Source organism: Pleurodeles waltl, chromosome 8, assembly GCF_031143425.1.
Source record: "Pleurodeles waltl isolate 20211129_DDA chromosome 8, aPleWal1.hap1.20221129, whole genome shotgun sequence".
Taxonomy (NCBI): domain Eukaryota; kingdom Metazoa; phylum Chordata; class Amphibia; order Caudata; family Salamandridae; genus Pleurodeles; species Pleurodeles waltl.
The window spans coordinates 522,104,267-522,125,410 of NC_090447.1; the positions used below are offsets into that span (position 1 = coordinate 522,104,267).

General features: G+C 42.7%; 1 protein-coding gene across 2 annotated transcripts in view; it reads right to left on the reverse strand.

The window, feature by feature from the left end:
- Positions 1–21,144, reverse strand: part of BEND2 (BEN domain containing 2) — a 218,722-nt gene that overhangs the window by 50,189 nt on the left and 147,389 nt on the right. For both annotated transcript variants that reach the window (XM_069204528.1, XM_069204527.1), the window contains one exon: positions 14,969–15,090. In XM_069204528.1, the coding sequence (XP_069060629.1) occupies positions 14,969–15,090 (122 nt within the window). The remainder of the gene's footprint in view (positions 1–14,968; positions 15,091–21,144) is intronic.

The following is a 21,144-nucleotide window of genomic DNA, read 5'->3' on the forward strand; positions in this document are numbered from 1 at the left end:
GTACCTTTGGAACATGATTTTAGATTTTATAAACTGATTCTCTCTGAGGTATATTCTGCTATAGTCTGTTTCAATAATTAGTCCCTATCTCCACTTGGCGAACTGTTTCCCAGCATGTTTGATTGGGGTGTGAGGTTTCAAGTTTTGAAGCCTGTATGGCCTTGTAGGTCCAGAAAACTAGCCCTTTCATGTGCAAATATGTATGAACCAAGGTTTCAAAGAGTATCGGTTTACATGTGCAATCCTGAATGTTATTGAGGTGTAGGGCCCAGTGTCAGAGTTGGCAGTGCTGGAGTCTAAGATTTTCTGAGATATGGTACTCTTGTTTGCACTGTTCAAGCAACCTGATGGAACATGCGTCAAGGCTCAGAGTGGAAAGGACAAAGGCAATTGCCTGTTTGGGACTGGTTGAGCCTAGGGCCAGAAATGAAGCAACTACCTTACACCCTCGACATCCTCCAGCATCCAAATACAATATCAGCAAAGGCATTCAATTCATACACCACAAAGAAACCTCATATAGATTTCAATGTTTCAACAATGCCCACAAAACCCCACATATCGCACCTATACACATATCCACCACAACTACAACATTGACACCTTCATTCTCACACCAAACACAGCTCTATCCATTACCACATCCACACATCGTTCACACAACACAAAGCCACATTCTACATAACTTTCATCCATCCAGACATCAACTCCCAGTTCATACAAAACACCAGCACTATCCTCTATTTGCTCCTACCAGGCACCCCCTTTTATCATGACAGCACCCACCCCTAACCCATACTCCTACCACCCTAAACATATGCAAACAAAATAAACAACATGCCACTCTTAACCCCTTCGCTGCCAGGCCTTTTCCCCCTCCTGTGCCGAGCCTTTTTGTTGGCTATTTGGGGCAGTTCGCGCTTAGGCCCTCATAACTTTTTTGTTCACATAAGCTACCCACGCCAAATTTGCGTCCTTTTTTTCCCAACATCCTAGGGATTCTAGAGGTAGCCAGACTTTGTGGGTTCCCCTGAAGGAGACCAAGAAATTAGCCAAAATACAGTGATTTTTTTTTTTTTTAAATGAGAAAAAAGGGCTGCAGAAGGCAGCTTGTGGTTGTTTCCCTGAAAATGGCACCAACAAAGGATTTGCGGTGGCAAGATCACCATCTTCCCAGCTTTCAGGAACAGGCAGACTTGAATTGGAAAACCCAATTTTTCAATGCAATTTTGACATTTTACTGGGACATACCCCATTTTTACTATTTTTTGTGCTTTTCAGCCTCCTTCCAGTTAGTGACCAAAATGGGTGAGAAACCAATGCTGGATCCCAGAAAGCTAAACTTTTCTAAAAAGTAGACAAAATTCCGAATTCAGCAAGGGGTCATTTGTGTAGATCATACAAGTGTTTCCTACAGACAATAACAGCTGAAATAAAACAATATTGAAATTGAGGTGAAAAAAACAGCCATTTTTCTCCATGTTTTACTCTGTAACTTTTTCCTGCGATGTCAGATTTTTGAAAGCAATATACCGTTACGTCAGCTGGACACTTCTGGTTGCGGGGATATATAGGGCTTGTAGGTTCATCAAGAACTCTAGGTACCAAGAGCCAATAAATGAGCTGCACCTTGCAATGGGTTTTTATTCTATACCGGGTAAACAGCAATTCATTTGCTGAAATATAAAAAGTGAAAAATAGGTATCAAGAAAATCTTTGTATTTCCAAAATGGCCACAAGATAAGGTGTTGAGAAGCAGTGGTTATTTGCACATCTCTGAATTCCGGGGTGCCCATACTAGCATGTGAATTACAGGGCATTTCTCAAATAGATGTCTTTTTTACACACTGCCTTACATTTGGAAGGAACAAATGTAGAGAAAGACAAGGGGCAATAACACTTGTTTTGCTATTCTGTGTTCTCCCAAGTCTCCCGATAAAAATAGTACCTCACTTGTGTGGGTAGGCCTAGCGCCCACGAAAGGAAATGGCTCAAAACACAACATGGACACATCAAATTTTTTCACAGAAAACAGAGGTGTTTTTTACAAAGTGCCTACCTGTGGATTTTGGCCTCTAGCTCAGCCGGCACCTGGTAAAACCTAGCAAACCAGTTTTTTAAAACTAGACACCTAGGGGAATCCAAGATGGGGTGACTTGTGGGGATCTGACCAGGTTTTGTTACTCAGAATCCTTTGCAAACCTCAAAATTTGGCCAAAAAAACACTTTTTTGCAAAGTGCCTACCTGTGGATTTTGGCCTCTAGATCAGCCGGCCCCAAGGGGGGGCAGAAATGGCCTAAAATAAATTTGCCCCCCCAGCCCCCCTGGGGAGCGACGCTTGCCTACGGGGTCGCTCCCCCGGCGTGACATTGGCGCAATAAAAAAAGATCCCCGGTGCCTAGTTAAACTTAAAAAAAACCTCCCTGGTGTCTAGTGGTTTCTGTCCCCCTTGGAGGCAGATTGGCCTCATAAAAATAGGCCAAACTGCCCCCAAGGGGGGCAGAAATGGCCTAAATATAATTTGCCCCCTATGGGAGCGACCCTTGCCTAAGGGGTCGCTCCCCACCTCAAAAATATAAAAATAAAAAAAATACTCCCTGGTGCCTAGTGGTTTCTGCCCCTCCCCCCCCGAGGGCAGAAAAGGCCTTTAAAAAAAAAAATGCCCCTCTGGGAACAACCCTTGCCCAAGGGGTCGCTCCCTTATGACAATTTCATTTTTTAAAACCAACATCCCTGGTGTCTAGTGGGCATTTTGACAGCCAGATTGCTTTCAATCCGGCTGCCAAAACGCTGAGAGAGACTTCAAAGGGAAGGAAATAACTTTCCTTCCCTTTGAAGCCTCTCTCGGCCTCCCCCAGCTGAGCTTCCAGCGCGATGGGAGGAGGCCTTGTGACAATCTGTCACAGGAGGGGGTGGGGGGGCTCTGGGGTGGAAGGGGAAGGTCTTCCCCTTCCATTCCTGCCTTAGGGGGGTGGGGAGGAACCCCACAGCGCTCCCTCTGCACTCTGTGCCCAGGACGTAATGGTTACGTCCTGGGCACAGCAGCACTGTGCCTCAGGACCTAACCATTACGTCCTGGGCACAGAAGGGGCTAACAGCTTTGCATCCCTCTGTCTATTACACAACAAGGCTACTCTACAAAAAAGAACTAATCTCATCAGGTCACTCTCAGCCACCAAGCACACCACCAACACACACATACCCAAAAAAATGCCTCCTGAGCCTGCTGGACGAGGAACACAATATAGAAAAACAACACAATATAGAAAAACAACACTATTGTGACCCTCATATAGTTATCACAACTAATAACGCACCAGCTACAAGCTCAAAATATACTGCTCACCCTGACACCACCACAAAAACACATTTTCTAAATTGCCTGCTCATAAATGCTCGATCACTCTAAAAAAACAAGCACCACATCTATGACCTGCTCACTGACACACAACCTGACATAGTAAGCATAACAGAAACATGGTTGGGGGTTGACAGGGCCCCATTGTTGTATGAAGCAATTTCTCCAAGCTATCACACCATCACACAAAACTGTATAGGCAAAAGAGGAGGTGGACTAGCTATTATATTCAAACAAGCAACAAATCTCAGCAGAACAGAAAAAGTTTCCATACAAGGTTGTGAGGGCCTCATCACCAGATGCAACTAGACACCAAGCTCCTCCTGTAACGTTCTCTTCCTTTACAGACCTCAACATTCCCAGACACATTTCTAGATGCAGTTTCAAAACTTATAACGTTATACTCCAACCTCTGCATTCTTAGAGACCTCAACATTTGGTTTGACAAACCCAATATTCCACATCCAAAAACTATCACCATTATTCACACTATTCACATTGAACCTACATCAGATTGTACACAATCCCACACACATCGTTGGACACATCCTATATGTCATTTTTGCAAACCCAGAACTAGTTACTGTTCAAAGCATCACGCCAGTCACGTGGTCAGACCACCATTTGGTAACTTTCCAACATAAAACACCACAAAGCAACACACCTAAGACCACCTTACATACTTCCATCTATTGACCATGGAACAAACTCAATTTTGAAGCCTTAGAAAGACAACTAACAGCAAACACAGATTTAGACACAATAAACTCTGTTCCAAAATGTTATGAGTGGCTACAGGAAGCTTTCGATATCCTAACACCACTCAAAACAACTAAACAGGACAAAAGAAGACCAACACCTTGGAGAAATACAGAACTAAACAAGATAAAACAACAAATCAGAAGACTGCAACAAACCTGCTCAAAACAAACAACATTCAAGACAAACTTAACAGAATATACACATCATCAATCAAAAAACCTAAAAAAAAAAAAAGGTACTTACTCAGACAGAATTCAAAATGCTAAATCTGCCAATAAAGAATTATATAAAATTCTCAACAAATTTCGAAAAACCTAAATGCATTGACGCAACTCATCCCGCTACTCAAGAATTCACTGAAACTGGCAAATCATTACACAACCAAGGTAGACACACTGGACTTCTATTTAAAACAAAGGAAAACCACCTGCACCAATCCGTTTTCTAAAATCCCCTCCAAGAGTAAGCTAATCCAGCATCTGCACTCCTTCAAACTAATATCACAAAGTTAATTTATGGATTTGGTGAAAGCAAACAGGCCTTCCGGCAGCTCTTCCAGCCCTTGTCCAGCACACAACTTCAAGAACATTCTCTTATCTACTTCTGCTGCCACACCTTTAACTTTGGGAACCTTTCCTGAAGATCTTAAAAAGGCATACCTATGCCCGTTATTAAAGAAAACAAACCTGGACCCCAACAAGTACAGACTGATTACAAATTGACCTTTCCTGGGCAAACTGATAGAGCAGTATTCACCCACATGTGTCAATTCATTGAAGATAACTCCATACTTTCAGACTACCAAAACTGGATTCCACCTAGGAAGAGGCACTGAATCTGCACTCATCGCAATCAAGGATGATCTTAAAAACACAGTCAACTGCAATGGATTTGCTGCACTACTTCTCTTGGACCTCTCAGCTGCCTTTGACACTGTTGGCCTTGGCACCGTAATTCAAAGACTCCACAAAGGTGCCATAGAAGGAACTGCTCTCGAATGGATCACATCCCACCTTCAAAACAGAACAAATGTAATCTATTCAACCCTTCCTTGTCCAAACCCTACATCACAAAAGCAGGGATCCCTCAAGGATCAATCAACTCACCTATGCTTTTCAACATCTACATGATACAAATATGCAGATGACACACAAATACTCCTTAAAGTGGAATGCTCTAAGGACATTGCAAACTCACAAATCTTCAGTTGCCGCAGAATCGTTGATTTGTGGATGACTTGGAGCCATCTCAAACGGAATGTTTCCAAAACGGAAATAGTCACATTTGGCAACTGGAAAAATTATGACCCACTCTGCCACTGGCCTGATGATCTGGGATCACCTCAAGTATCTAAGGAAGTTAAAACCTTGGAATTACCATGGACTCCATGTTAACAATTAATGCCTAGGTGAATAAATTAGCACAATCAAGGTTCATCACCTTGAAAACTCTGCAACGCATCTTCCTCCACCTCGGATGTCCTCACAAGTTTCAGGCTACTATCTCCCTTGCACTATCTAAACTAGATTACGCCAATGGCCTGTACCATGGATCATCTCTATCTACTATGAAAAAACTACAATGCATTAAGAACTCGGCTGCCAGACTACTACTACATGTAAAGCCTCAAGCCCACATCTCCCCTGCCTTGAAGGGACTACATTGGTTATCGATTGCAAGACTATCCACCTTCAGGCTACTTTGTATCACCTACAAAGAAATACATGGAACAGGACCGCTTTTAATCAGGAATAAAATCATCAAATACATTCAACAAAGAAACCTCTGCTCAAGATTGGCACCCCGCCTTAAAACACCACCATACAAGAAAAAGACTATAGGTGGTACATCCCTATCTGTTCAAGCAGCAAAACTATGGAATTCATTACCCGCAAATATAAGATCCACGGATAACTATCTTGTCTTCAGAAGACTACTCAAGAGTTGGCTCTTTCCTTCATAACCACCATATCCAAACAGCAATGGACTGCATATATCTATGTTAGTAAACATGTATAATCTGAATATGTGTATATATATAGATATGTGTATTTATTTAAGAAATATGTAAAATTACTATTTCGTAATAATAAAATATGTACATACTCCTTAAGCCTGTTTAACAAATGTATATTTACTCACGGTTAAATGTATATATGTGTGTGTGTCTTTATATGTATGCATATATGTACATACAAGTATGTATACAATGTAGGAATATATGTCTATGTATAAAAATACATGTGTATACTATTCTATGTGTAACATGTTCATAGGTCATTGCATAGTTCCTAGATAAGTTGTTAGATTAGATACTTATTGCATCCCTATTTTCATTTTAACTATTACAGTGAGCAACTGTTTTCCTAACTATTTTATCAGCAAACATTTTTCTATGGAAAATTGAGAAAAGGCAAAATAATGCTAGAAAAGTATACAAATAAATTAACCTAAAATATTGCTAATCTTGAAACTCTGTTTATACGACACAAAATTAAATCTCAAAACGTGATATCCATTATGTTATTCCTTACACATATATTCCCTTACTATGTATTTACGTATATATTTATTACTTTAGTCCTACTGTACGAGAGGAAAAAAAAAAGTAAAAAAAAACATCTCTCTAGTAAGCTTTACTCTGTCTTCCTATCACCCTTTACCTCTATCAATCTATCCTCCATCCCCACTCTCTGACTCATCCTAAATTCATTCTACTACTATGATCTCCAAATAACCCTGCTTAAGCTCTTCCCTCCTCTACAGCATCTAGGATCACCTGAACCTCAGTTTATTACTATGATCTCCCAAACAACCCTACTATATTCTCCTACACTTATCTTACCTTTGACTCATCCAAAACCCATTCTACTACTATGATCTCTCTAACCCCTTTCTACAGACTCTTCTCTCCTCCATCTCTCCTTTACTCATCTCAAGCCTCATCCTATAACCCTTAACACTTCTGGTTTCTTCCCTTCTCTATCCCTCCATTATTCTATTCAAAGCTACTAACAAACTCAAATATCCTTCTAATCAAATTAACTCACACTAGTACTAATACAGTATTCATATTTTCCTATATTAATCCACCAGTAATCCTTTTGGGTTCCGGAGTAGCGTGCGACTTGCTGAAAAGCGCTTCGACACCACGTCAGGGGTAGTAAGCACTATATATTTATACAATTACAATGGTTCTGTCAGCAGGGCAAACAGGAAAGGGGAGAGTGGGCAACCCTGCCTCGTCCCCATAGCGAGCCGCAACAGGGAGGTACAGTGCTCATTAACTCGGATGACGGCTGTGGGAGTGGCGTATGCTTCATTATTTTGTTACTTGTTTTGGGACGAATCTGCATTTTTATAAAGATCATCTCCATCTGACTATCAAATATTTTTTCAGCATTAAGGGATGTCTGCAGGACCAGTATGTCCCTTTTGCGTATCTTCTCTACTAGGTGCATGAGGCATCTAATAATGTCAGCTCCTTGTCTATTGCAAAGGAAGCCCACTTGGTGTGAGTCGATTAGCCCTGGAAGTAGGTAAGCTAACCTCATTGCCAGGATTATTGTGTATAATTTGGTATGTGTGTTTAAGAGACCAACTGGGTGGTATCACATGCAAAGTGCTGAGTTTTTCCCCGGTTTTGGAATCAGTGTTATCACTGCCTCACACATGGTGGGCGGGAGGCTGCAGCAGTGTGGAAATGAATTGAACAATGGGGTCAAATGGGGCAATAGTAGTGGGAGGAAGGTTTTGTAGAAAGACAAGCTGAGGTCATCAGGGCATGGGGATTTTCAGTTTGGGAGTTGTTAAAGGGCTGTCTGACTTCCACCTCATCTATCTGGGCCTCACGGCCATTGTGGTGGCAACAGTCAACAGAGGGGCAGTCACAAGAATCCAGTTAGGCCTTTCTGTACTCCTGGCATTCCTGCCTTTGTTCATATAGAGACTGATAGAAGGTATGGAAGGCTGCTGTCTTTCCTCCCTCCTTCCTGTATTGGTGCTATCTGAGATGTGGATTAGCAGTATAAGCGACCTGTGCCTATGTAGTCAGATCTTGCGGGAAAGAAGGGGCTCTATTTTTTTGCCCCATCTTAAAGATTCTGGCCCATGGAGAAGAGTGCTCGTTCTGCATGACTGAACCTGTGCGTTTTTAGTTGACCCTGGAGCATAGCGAGTTTGCGTTGGTTAGCTTTCGCAGGGGACTTCTTATCCATGCGTTCTAGTGCCTTGATTTCTAATGTGAGTATGGTTTCAACCAGGCAAGCCTTTTTAGCCCTGTCTATCTCCAAGAAGTCAGTACTTCCCTTATAGTAGCTTTGAAGGCAACCCAGAGGGTGTGCAGTGACACCTCCAGTCTGCATTGTGTGGGAAGTAGTCTGTGATTGCTGTGCCTTATAGTTTACTCGTTAACCAGGCCTTGCAGAAGTCAGAGGTTGAGTCACCAGCGTGGTGGTCTCCGTTTGGAGGCAAAACCTCCCTCTAAGTGATGGTACATTTGCATTGTCTGATATGGAGATGTAGGAAATGGATACCGTCTCTAGGGCAGAAAGGAGCAATTGCGTCACCAGTAGGTAGTCTATAATTGAATAGGTGACAGGGAAGTGGGAGAAGAATAAGTAGTCTTTCGCATTTGGATGTAGGTGGTACCAGGCATCTATCAGCCCCAGTTCCAAGAGTTATTTTTTTAGCATGGCCATAGAACCCGTGCTCTGGTAGATATTAGGCAGAGTTAAGTCGCCTCCTGCTATGATATGCCCTGATGCAGTGTTAAGGCTGTGGGCCAGAAGTGTGTTTGGGGCATATATGTTTAGAAGTGTGATTTTGGTTCCGCCCGAGCGCAGGACAAACTGTATGCAACGGCCCTCCATGTCCCTAGTGATGGAGGAGTGTGTTTTGCAAATGATGGCGACTCCCACAGTTTTGGATTATGGTGAGGCCCAGGATTGGGGAGGGTATGCCGGGTGTAGCGTCTGCTTTTTGAATTTTTTAAAGGGGTGTGTTTCCCATAGAAAGAGGATGACTATATCTTGTTAAAGGATGTGGCGCCAGATCTAGCATCTCTTAACTGGTGAGTTTAAACCTCTAACATTGAGGGATAAGAGTTTTAGAGTAGGAGGGAATGTGACTGGTAGAGAGAGGCCCCCGAGTGTGTGGACTCATCTGTGGGTGCAGTTAAATTGGGTGGCATTGTGTTTTGCATTGCTGTGTGATGCCTTAAGAAAAAGATGGGCCCTTCGGTAGGAGGAGGAAGCAGGTGAAAGGGAATAAACAAGGGTTTTAAACAGTGAGGGGCCAACGAGGCCAGTTCAATAAGGGGGTCCCTTTACTGTGTGCGCATGATGGTGGGTTCTCACTCTAGGTGTGGTTCTTGATCATGTGGTACAGCGCATCAACTCTCCTTGCTAGGAGACAGGCCAAACAGTAGTTGTAGTTGAATGTAGCCAGTAAAGAGTGATGTAGCATCACCCCATGTCCCATTGGGCCTTGAACCTGGAAAAGTCTGACACTAGCCCTATTTCAGGAGGGTCATGGTTGCGGGTTTGGGCTAAATGCTATGGGAGCCCATCTGGTTGGACTCCCTTAGTCGTTGGGGACAGTTCCAGTTTCATTTTAAGGAGGTTGGAGATAATGTCTGCTTTAGCTTCCTCAGAGTTCTTGTCAGTATTTCATCGCTGTCTAGCGCTCCTTCACACTGCCTGGCATTCTAGTTGCAGACTTAGGGTCTGATTTAGATTTCAGCAGACAAGTTACTCTGTCACAATGGTGACGGATAGCCTGTCTGCCGAAATATAAGTCTCATTAAATCCTATGGAATGTATATTTCGGCTGACAGGCTATCTCTCATTGTTGTGACGGAGTAACACGTCCGCTAAAATCTAAACCAGGCCCTTAGACTTGGCTATGGCTGTTCATCCTGTGGACGCGCTTCCTCCCTTTCTGTGGGCAGTCCCAGAAGTGCTCTCACCTCTACCAAGGTCCTGATGACGCAGTGCTTCTTGCCCATTGGAACACTATGCTGAAGGGATAGCCTAATTGCTATTTGATCGGTTTGCTGGTGAGGTACTCTGGGACTGGACGAAAGTTCATGCAGTGTCACAGCATTGAGGTCGCTAAATCATGGAAGAGCTGAGAATGACCACGAAACTCCAGGTCTACCATGCCACTGGCCATAAACAGGATTTCCTCCTTCTGCTTGAAGGAGTGGATCCTTGTCAGGGGCTGGATCTTTTCTGATGGAGCTTGCTAAGACTATGGGGCTCTGTCCAGGCTAGGTGCAGGAAAATCCAGGTTCCCTCAGATTGCTTGGATAAGGTCCCTGGTGAAAGCCAAGGCATCCTTCCCTCCGCCCAGCTGGGATTCCCATGATTCATATCTTATGGAGTATGATGCAGTTTTCGAGATGTTCTGGTTTTGTCTGTAGATCCACTGCCTGTACCTGTTGCTTTTGGATCTGTAGCCACAGCAATTCCTGGTCTTCAGTTCTTGAATCTACTGTGTGTTCTAGGTCGTCAGCTTGTTGGTGCACTTCAGAGACCTCTTATTTCAGTTCCTGTATGCAGGATTTGAAATCAGAGCTTAGGAGACCAATGTCTGAGTGAATCTGCACCAGATAGTCCTGCGTGACAAGTGTTGTTGTGGGGACACGAAGTCTGTGAGAGAGTCTCCAGTTTTGTCTGTTCCTTCCTCCGTGCGGTTCCACATATGTACCACAGAACCGTCATTGTGGTGTTTGCCTTTGACCATTGTATTAGCGTTGCGCTATAGGCCTCAGCGGGGGGCTGTTGAAAGCGGGGGAGGGTTAGGTCAGGGCAGGAGACCCAGTGCATCCTTAAGTTTGCTCCCCTTGCTTGTCCCAGCCAGTGTAGGAGTTGCCAAAATATCACCACCTCTCTTCAGGGGGTTTCTTGTTATGCAGGGCCTACCACCAGGTGTGGGGGGAGGTGGAATGTCAGTCCCTCTTACTTTCACTGGGAGGGGGGTGGGGGGGGGGATTTCAGGTGTTGCCGTATTTATGGGAGCCTGGGCCTGCTGAATCTTCGCGACTATGCAGGGGAGTGGGTGAGAAACAGTCAAGAGGGTTTGACTGATGCTTGTGCAGCATTGTCACTGCTGTCCAGGGTCCAGCCCACGTCCCTACCTCTCACCTCGCGGTGGGGGAGGGGGCGTGTTGTGTCGCAGGACTTGCTCCTCCGCCTGTTGGAGGTCATTGGGGGTTCCCTGTTGTGCTCTCTCATGTTCTGCCTGATCAGGTCCTTCTCCACTTCCTGGCTGGGAGTGTGTTCTTTGGATGGGCGTGGGCTGCTCCTGTTGCCCTGTTCGAGCTCGTGCGGTTGAGGGCCATCTGCATGATTGGGCTCACCCGGGGTGTCTGACACGGTCTCTCTTGCCGCTGCCTTTGCCACTCAAACTGATCGCAGTGTTCTCCGTATGTTGGCTCACCAGACTGGTGTCGCTGTTTGGAGGCAGGCCTAGTCCAATCCCACAGCCCAGACCCACTGCGTTGTGCTGCTCCACTCAGGCTCGGGCTTTGGGGGGAAATCTTTGTTTTCAGCCCATCCCAGCGCCAGGCCAACCATGTTTTCAGATAGGTGGCTGGGGCACTGCTGTTTCTGTGTGCAAGCCTTTCTGAACCATATGCAGGCCTGACAATGCTGTTTGAGGACAGGCCCAGTCTCGTCCCGTGCTCTGGGCCAGCTGTGTCATTCTGCCCCGCTCAGTTTCTGGTGCCTGACGGCCCAAAGGGACGGGTTTTGTGGGTTCGCTCTGCTGGCTCACCTTCCTCCACCACATGACCATTGGTTTATGCTATTTGCAGATCTAAGATGTCAGACACAAAAGGTCTTCATCAGAGTGTGTGCCAAGAGTTTGGGCAGCAACTAGCCAGCAATCAGTCCAATGCTGCAGAAAGTATCTCTGCTGATCCTTGATCACCAGTACGTGCAATGAGCTCCAGCTTAGGGGTGTTGCTCACAGATTTTCTGCTGAGGTGGAGCAAAGTTCTAGAGATCCCCATCCAACTCCATGCTTAGCTTGGCCATGCCCCTGCATGACAGGGTTTTAATGAGGAACAAGCCACCCTCTCATTCCACAGTCATAAAACTTCATGTTAGAAAGAAGCACATTGTATGATAGCCTGGTAGACTGAAGCCTCATTTGGTGCAGAGAGCTTGAAGGGACACTGTTCAAGGGGTCTGTCACTGTATTGAGTCCTTAAAGTTTGTGTGGTGTGGTGCCATCCTCCTGTTGTTCCTCCTCCTTGTATCAGTGTGCCTTAGTGTAGATGGTGAACAAGGGGTATTGCCACCTGGAAAAGGTGATCCAAATGAGTTGGTCTTACTGCGCTTAAGGATAGTGTAGAAATGCAATGCAGGAGATAGTCCCGCCTCAAAGGAAACTGTCCTTTTGATTCCTTTTTGAGCTACTGTGTTGCCCTTTTCTTTTTTAACTCAAATGTTGCTCTAGGGTCTTTGCCACTCAGTTTCCAGTGTCTGGGTCAATGTAAATGTGTTTCTTGTGTGAATGTCAACTATTTCTAGCGTCATCAGCATGTTTAGGAATGAAAGATTAATTTTGAGGTCAACCAGAATCAACTCTGCTCCAGTTCAAGCCTTAATTCCTTCTAGGTTTGGTGTGCTTTTTGATCTGGATTTCAATGTTTGAGTCCAGTCTGTGTTTGATATCAATATGTCTTTTTGAGCTGATGTCCTCAATCATGACGCTTTCCTGCTCCCTCAGGTAAACAGTAGAAACACTGTTCTTGCTTTCTCCTGGTGCCTTTTGGGTGTGAGACCTCCACAAGTAATGCCTCCAAGGATGCTTGGACTGTCGGTTTCTTTGCTCCCTGTGTGGACAGGGGCTGAGTTGGAGTTGCTGTACCTCTATGCTCAGTTTTAGGAGTTGTATACATTTTACATCAGAGTCCTCTTTCTCCAACATGCATTAGTCTCATTCCTATAGGTCAATTACACACAACCCCCTTCCACAACCCAGCTTAGCATTGCTTTCAAATTCCTTGTAAGCTCCTGAAACCAAGTCACTCGGCTCACTCACCCCAATAGCAGCGTGGTGAGCACATCTATGATTATGATGTAGTCAAATTATCTTTTTAGACTTAACAAGCTGGCACACCAGACTGCCCTTTTCACCATGATCTACAGGAGGGCACTGAATACATAACTAAAACCAATTAAATAATATTATCTGTACATGAAATCGAGGGCTACATTTTAAAAGCATATTTTGATTCTCTCTCCTTCTTCAAGCCATTCTCATATGACCTGGCATACTAGTAAGTGACATGGCATGAAGGGTCAAGAGTGACAATTCGATTGGTGCTTTACATTCCCTTTCCTCGGTAACACCAGTGCTCTATTTTTTCTTTTTCGAGATGTGGTCTCATAGATAAAGACGGCCAAACGAAGCTGGAGGAAAACAACTTGCAATATTCAGACCAACCCTAGATGACCGAAGGGTCAACAGCATGTGGTCACCAACAATATATGCTACAAACAGGACTGCTAATCTTGTTAGACTCAATTTAACAGTGAGTACTTGGTCTTCTGTATTGCATTCTCCTGTCTGTACTCAATATATTAACAAGTATTGGCATAGAGAAGAGGTCTCGCCTCCGAGAGGTATTGGTTATGTCAATGTTTTTGGCCATGTTTACAGCAGAGTGGCTGTGAAAGTAAAAATAAAAAAACAAAAATAAAGCACTGTGATGTAAACAGCACTGGTGGGCAGCAACGCAGATTGATGGAGGTCCTCTGCGGGGACGCACAACGTGGAAAATGCAGGGTGTGGAAAAAGAGTGCCATGATGCAGTCATCGGTGACTACATCATATATTTTTTTTTATTTCAGGGTGGGAAGCAGCAAGGACAGCTGGGGGGGATAAACACAGACAAAGGGTGATGGTGGAAAAAAGAGCTATGATGAGGCCAGTGGTGTCTGGGTCATAGCCCTTTTTTTGTTGTGATGGGGAACAACATGGACAATGGGGGACAATATGCACAACAGAGAGAGGGCAGGTGAGGAGGGGAGTCCAACACAACATGGACAGTGAAGGAAGGGTAGGGGAGGACAACTCGGAAGACAGTGGGAAGGCATGTGGCACCAACATGGACAAAGGACTGGTTAACACAGTCAATGGAGAGAAGGCGGGTGTGGACAACATGGACAACAAAGTGATGGTGGTTGGGGTGTCAAGCAGAGGAACAACAAAGCGTTGGAGAGAGGGGCGGGACCAAGCACACAGACAATGGAGGGTGGGAGGGAGGTGCTGGGAGCAAGCATATGGACATCGTAGGTGCTGGGGCAAGCAGATGGACCACAGAGCGTAGGAGGAATATGAAGGGAGAGAAGTACCTGAGGCAGACAGCTGAAGAACAGGCACGCTCATAAAGTGCTTAAACATGAAGATAGTGCCTGAAAAAATTAGCAGTTGAAGGGAACAATTAAGGCATTCGTGCTCCTGAGAAGGGACAAAAACACAAAGAGGAAGGACGCTTATGGTAGCTGATCAATAAGAAGAAAGCCAATGAGTGACAATGAAGCCAACCAATGTAAGAAATGGGTGGTCTCTAAGCCCCCATTACAAAGCAAAATGTCTTAAAAGAGACAGCACATATGTTGTCTTATGAGAGACCTAAAAATAATGCAACATTATCAAATGGCAAGTTTTGGGCCATTTGTGCTTGCAAACGAATAACATTATCTAAAGAAACAATGAAAAACTATATGAAAATTGCAACAGCCAAAACTGAATGCTAAAATACAAAGTGAGGCCAGAATACAAATGAAATAAGGAGCTAAAAAAGTGGCTTGCCTCATTGTTTCACTTACCAAGTCACGTTTGGTTTCACAGCGTATGCTGCGTATCATGGCATTCACATTTGTAACACATGTTTTCCAGTCTCTTCCGTATTCGCCAAGGTCGTAGTTTGTAAATGTAGATGCAAGAAATTCTGCACACAAAACACAGTAGTTGAAGTAAACAATTCAAGGTACTTGTTCAAAAAGCCAAAATAATTCAAGGTTCTTGTTCAAAAACCCTGCCTTGAATAGGAACTTTGACTCTTAAAAATCGCGCCAACTGTGGAAGAAACTTGACATGCACATGCAAAAATCCTTCTCACAAACCCAACCCACACAAAGAACACAACTATCCTATGTACCAGTAGTAACTCTCTTGTTACATATCCCTTAGTGGACTATACTACAACATGTCCTGGCCACGCCTTTTCTTTCGGTACAGCACTTTCAACATACACATCAGCTTCTCTTACCTATGTCAACTACTAGAGCTACCTCTTCCTACACTCACTCTTCTCCTTTCTAAAGCTGTGTAATGACCAGCAAATGTTATTAGACTATTCAGATTTGTTTGTTCTATTAAACCATTTGTCTGCATGACTGTTTAAGAGACACATGTTTTATTGTATTGCAACGCCATATTCTGCTTATTGAAATCTTTGAAAAAAACACAACCCTAATAAAAATTCTTGAAAAAAACATTCACCCAATCATGCAGATACAAACTTCAAAAATGTAATTGAGGTTTCTATGATATTGTAACAAAGTATATCATTTTTATTTGGTTGCCTCAGATTATACACTCCACAGAGATTATAGAGGCGTTCTAACTTTTTGGAAGAAACAAACAGCTAACAAAAAAGCTGTCCACCTAACTACCATCTGCGGTACTGCTGTTCAAACTAGAGAGTTTAAAACCATCAAATGGGATATATCAATGTATAACTGTACTGGTATTATATAGCACAACCAAGTGGTAGAGACACTGAGCAATATAAATGCTGACAGATACAGGGTTATGTACCTCAGGTGGGATTTTATACAGTTTCAATTATACAACTACATTTCACATGTTTACAGCTGTATTACATTTCACGTATTTACATGCTTTAGCCACAAGAGTGACTGTCCATAATCACATAATTTTCATTAATGTCGAAGCTGGGATTACAGCCTAGGCCCCATGTTCTAAATTAGCCAATAGAACATACCTTCTCCCCAATACCTTTACCCGTAACCTTTTCCTGAACATCCTGCTTTAAGGAAAATATTTGAGCCACATTGGCCTCTTCAAGAGGACTGCAGCTGACATACTGTTAAGGCAAGCCAGAAATTAAACATTCCAGGAAAATCATCCAAGCCATAAGTTAAAAAAACTGGCAGAAATTGAAAAAAAAAAATCTGGCATCCTTTAATTTCGGACTGACTCTTTCCTGGTAAATTCTGAAAAGTATTCAAATATCCTCACTCTACAAGCACGTTCCAAATAAATAAGGTTTTATTGACAGCAGCATTAAAAAACTTGACCCCCCCCCCCCCTGCAAACTACATGGAGGGGTCTCTCTTCCTGACTCAGTAAGGAGCTCTCAGACTAGGGTGCTTGGCTAAGGGGACATCTAGAGCTTGGGGCTCCCCCGCACCGCAGGTGCTGCAGGGGGCCTATGTTTCACCACTGTTAAGTGCAACAATCGAAACAAAACCTAGCAAAACACGGCTGCTCATGTAAATTTCTGCAACCATTTAAGGTTTGCGGATGAAGGAACACTTAAGAACTTAAGGTCCGATTCACAAATCTTTTCCGACCACAGAAGAGCTTTTCTTAATGTACAAAAGCCCTTGTATGAATTGGAAAATTCTGTTGAACGTAAAAGCTTTTTTTGCAATCCTTTCTGAATTGTAAACAGGAAATGGTGTGAAAAGGTCCTCCCTCCTATTTTTGATTCAGAGAGGTATGTAGCAATGGTTTGTAACTGCAACTGCTATTGCAGTTGAGAGAGCGCAAGAGTGTGATTTACAATCACTCTTTCTGAGGGATCTTTTTAAGCTGACTGAGACCCCGAGGGAGTTCACAATATTAAACACTTCAAATTTTCATGACGCCTATTGGCCATGCAATGAGGACCAGGAATCGGTGGTTGAAATGAAATGGGTTTATTTCCAATCAATAACAATCTAATACACATGCATGTCATGAACATATTAAAAAGGATCACAGCTAGCAAGCTGAAATATCGCAGTGGATTCAGTCTCATTAAATTAAGATACAAAGTAATGACAATCACACCAATACAGAAACTGAGAATTAAAAATAGGTGTTCCATAAAGAAACCCCTGCTCTCCCTCCTAAACATGAAATGATTCTAAATTCATATAAACAGAGTTCTAAGTTAAAATGAAGATAGTTTGGATGAAATCTTAGGGCGCTATGGAAATGCGAGAAGGTGTCAGCAAAGTGTAGACTTCAGTAGGAGTCTCCCAGCAAAGGGAATAAGTGTTTAGCATAAAGCTTCACACTTGCAAGAATAAAGGAAGCAGAGAGGTCTATACCTCTCAAAGTCTAAATAAAATAAAATAAATCTGCCTTAATTTCTAACAGCGTGAGCATTAATTAAATCAAACAGAACCTTCAACATCAATCATATCTTTTACCTCCTCACCAAGACCCAATCAACTCCTTGTCAGTTGTGTGCAATAGCAACATCACCCGACTTTCTCATCCCACAGAACTCGGACAATTACTGCAACCTTGAACATCCCCCTTTCCCAATACACAATCAATAGGAAACTTCAGCTGCTCATCAGGTCTTCACATCTCTTGCTAAGATTCCTCTTCTCGGGCCTTACTATCAACAAAACTACTACATATAACAAAACTCATTTTCTCTAACTAATGAGACCTTGAAACACACCTGCAAAAAACATAACACCCTAACCAAGCAAAATACATTTTAAAATTAGGGCCTTTAGTCAGGCTAACTTTAACTGAACACTTAATTTGTATTTCGAGTACGTGATTATACATGCACACATATAACTTTTCAAAATAAACGCTAAAATGTGAATAAGGAATACATGTTTACTTCTGAAAATACAATGAAATATTTAAATATAAAACATGAATAATGAATACACGTAAACAATTAACGTGAACATTAGTGAACACATTTATAAAATGTCAGTGTTTCAGTGGTTACATTTCAATAATGCATTTGAGTGTTCACACTTTAATTTAACTAAGACACACAGTAAATATAATGTCAAATGTAAATTTATATTTGTGCAATAATAGTAAAAGCTAGAGTAAGTTGCACTGCTCCACACCAAAATGAGACAAGACACTATGCTTAAATTTTTTTCAAATCCTAATACTTGAGTTTAAGGGCAATGGCATCAATCCTAAAAGAGAGGTGATCAATTATAGATTTGTCTGTGATCTTTGTGAATTTGTTGGGCCTATGCTAGGTATATGTTAGCACTCTCAAAAGCACAGATGGTATTAGCACAGACCTTTATTTATTTTTTAAATGGGGCATTCAGAGATGCCACAGAGCTACCAACTTCGGTTTTAAATGTGATATGCTGTGCGTTTTGTCTACAGTAGGGAACGTTTTTCTTGGCAGTGGAGAAATGGTTCAAGAGATATATTAAATTAATGTAGAAGGTTAGTATAGGGTACCTGAAAGCATTTGTTTGATGATCTTTTAACATATTGCATTTGTAGCGTGGCAAAGTATTTTGAACTATTACCAAATCATCATCTTACCTGACCAATCATGGTTTTGAATTCCGTGAAGATTGTTGGTGCTGCTGCCAGTTGAGGACAGCACACCTCAGAAGCCCTGAGGTGTTGGTGGAGGAGTGGGCTGCATTCTATGTGCACTATATAGTGCATGTCAGGTACCGGCACAATGGGATGCGCCTAGGACATGCCGGGGCAAAGACCAGGCCAAGACCGGGCCCATCTTCATCCGGAAAAGGCTGGGTTGAACCCCCCACCCCATCTTTTTTCTGTGACTCCTAGGGACAACTCCTTCTTCTGGCAAGGGTAAGAGGAAAACTGTGGGTAGTTCTGCACCTGCAGTTATGGATACCACCGCTGACTCTTTTTTAGACCGTGCAGTAGGGGTGATTTAAAAAGAAATGGCCCTAACAGAGAGAAGATTATCTATTGAAGACAGTGCCTTGCTTGTTTGCACTCAGTACAATGGAGCATCAGGATCTTCTATCTCTGACAATATCGATGGTACTTGTTCACTTGCACAGTTGGAGAAAATCGACAGTGTTCATGTAGATTGTAATGACTCCTCTCTATCTAATGAATTGCCTGATAAAAAGAAAAAGGGTGGTGCTACTATGAGGAAAGAGGCTAGTTCCAAGCAGGATGCTGTGTCTGATGGGACTATCTCATATCACTTAAGTGAACTTTGTACTTGATTTGAGTCTATTTTAAGAGTGCAACTTAAGCCATTGTTAGATTGGTTAGACTCCATTGAATCTAGACTGGCAATATTGGCCAAGCATTAAGAAATGTTACTGAGCCCCTTGTAATTGCCTCTGGCACCAGGGCTTCTGGAAATTAACCTATAAATGTACCTACTGATCTTCAAGCAACAGTAAATGCTAATCTTAATTTATTAGCTCCTCCCTCTCACGTTAGTTTTTCTTGTCTTCCTCCCATTCAATCAGCCTTGTCCAACCGATTTGCTCTCACCACAAACATCACAAATGATCGGGTTGTTTCCCCTTAGACAGAGTCTCAAAGTAAGCATCACACTCAGAGGAAGGCCATACTGAATCTGCCTCCTTCAGCCTGTCCTTGTGTCTTAATTTTGACCAACATGCCTAGACTCAAACTGGTGCAAGAAGAATCAACTGATCAGTTGATTCACAAGGTACAGCATTGGTTAAGTAATTACATCCTTTATACACTTATGACAGCAAAGGGTTGACTGGATTGGATCATCTCCCAAAGAACTATCTGGTGATTGTATCATTGTGCACTTTAGAGATCCAAAAATTGTATGCAGTCTTTTAGCCCATCCTAACTTTTCCCTTTCTGGTGACTCGCAAATACTCCCTCTTCCATTGGGATACCTTTATAAACCCCCTTCTGTTATGTTGCCATACATTCCAGGACCATCTTCTGTCCATAACTGCAGCTTAAATATGGTACATTCCAGACCAAGATATGTTGGACTACATCTTAATAATAGATATGTGCCTTTGAGGACAGGGCCATCTTGGTTGTAAGCTTATGCATAGTTGGGTTGATTGAAATGCTTGTTCCATGGTGATTGCTTGTACAGAGGATTTTCTATAATAACTAGTGATGATGTTTCAGATAACTTACCTAAAAATAATTCCCTCTCGACTGCACGTGATTCATTCCCTGTTGTACAGGGGAATATCACAAATACCAAATCCAAGGGTCATTTTAATGATTTTAGCTTTTCGTATTGGAATATCGCCGGGATCCATAGTAAGCTGGTTCTGAAAGACTGGGTGGCTCTGATCAACCAGTTTGACTGTCATTATGCAAGAGTCCTGGGCCCTAACCCCAACTGTGTGCAATACTTGTTATTCCATACCTGCATCTACATCGCCTCGTCTTAAAAGGGGTTTTATCAATATGGATTACATTCGGGATCAAAGCTGAAGTAGTCCCTATGGATTGTAATTGCTCTGAGATTCAAGTGTCAGAATTGGTGGGATATCATTGTTTTAAGTTGTCTATTGTACATTTTTACAACAATGATTTTGCTAGCTCCAATAACAGGAACTTTTTATTATTATTTAGTATTGTTGATAAACCATTGTCCAAATTCAATTCTCAGAAGTCGGACTGTAATACTACAATTTGTGGCAATTTTAATGCGAAACTTGACTGTTTAACATTCTGACGGTTGTTTTTGTTTGTACCATTATAACAAGCGCTCTGTGATTGGTCTTCCTGATAGCAGTGGTGTAAATTTAGGTCGTTATACTCTGCCTGCGACCTTCGGGACCCACATCTCACAGAAGAGATTGTGAATGGACAATTTACTAAGTGTTCGTAACCTGTGGGTTCATACAATATATAGTTAAATGTGATGTTGCGCTCCAGTTTTAGTGACCATAATCCTTTGATAGTAAAGTTTACTCTCCCAATAGAAATAGTTAGGGGCCCAGCACAAGCAGAAGATCAACCAATGCCCAGACATGATGGA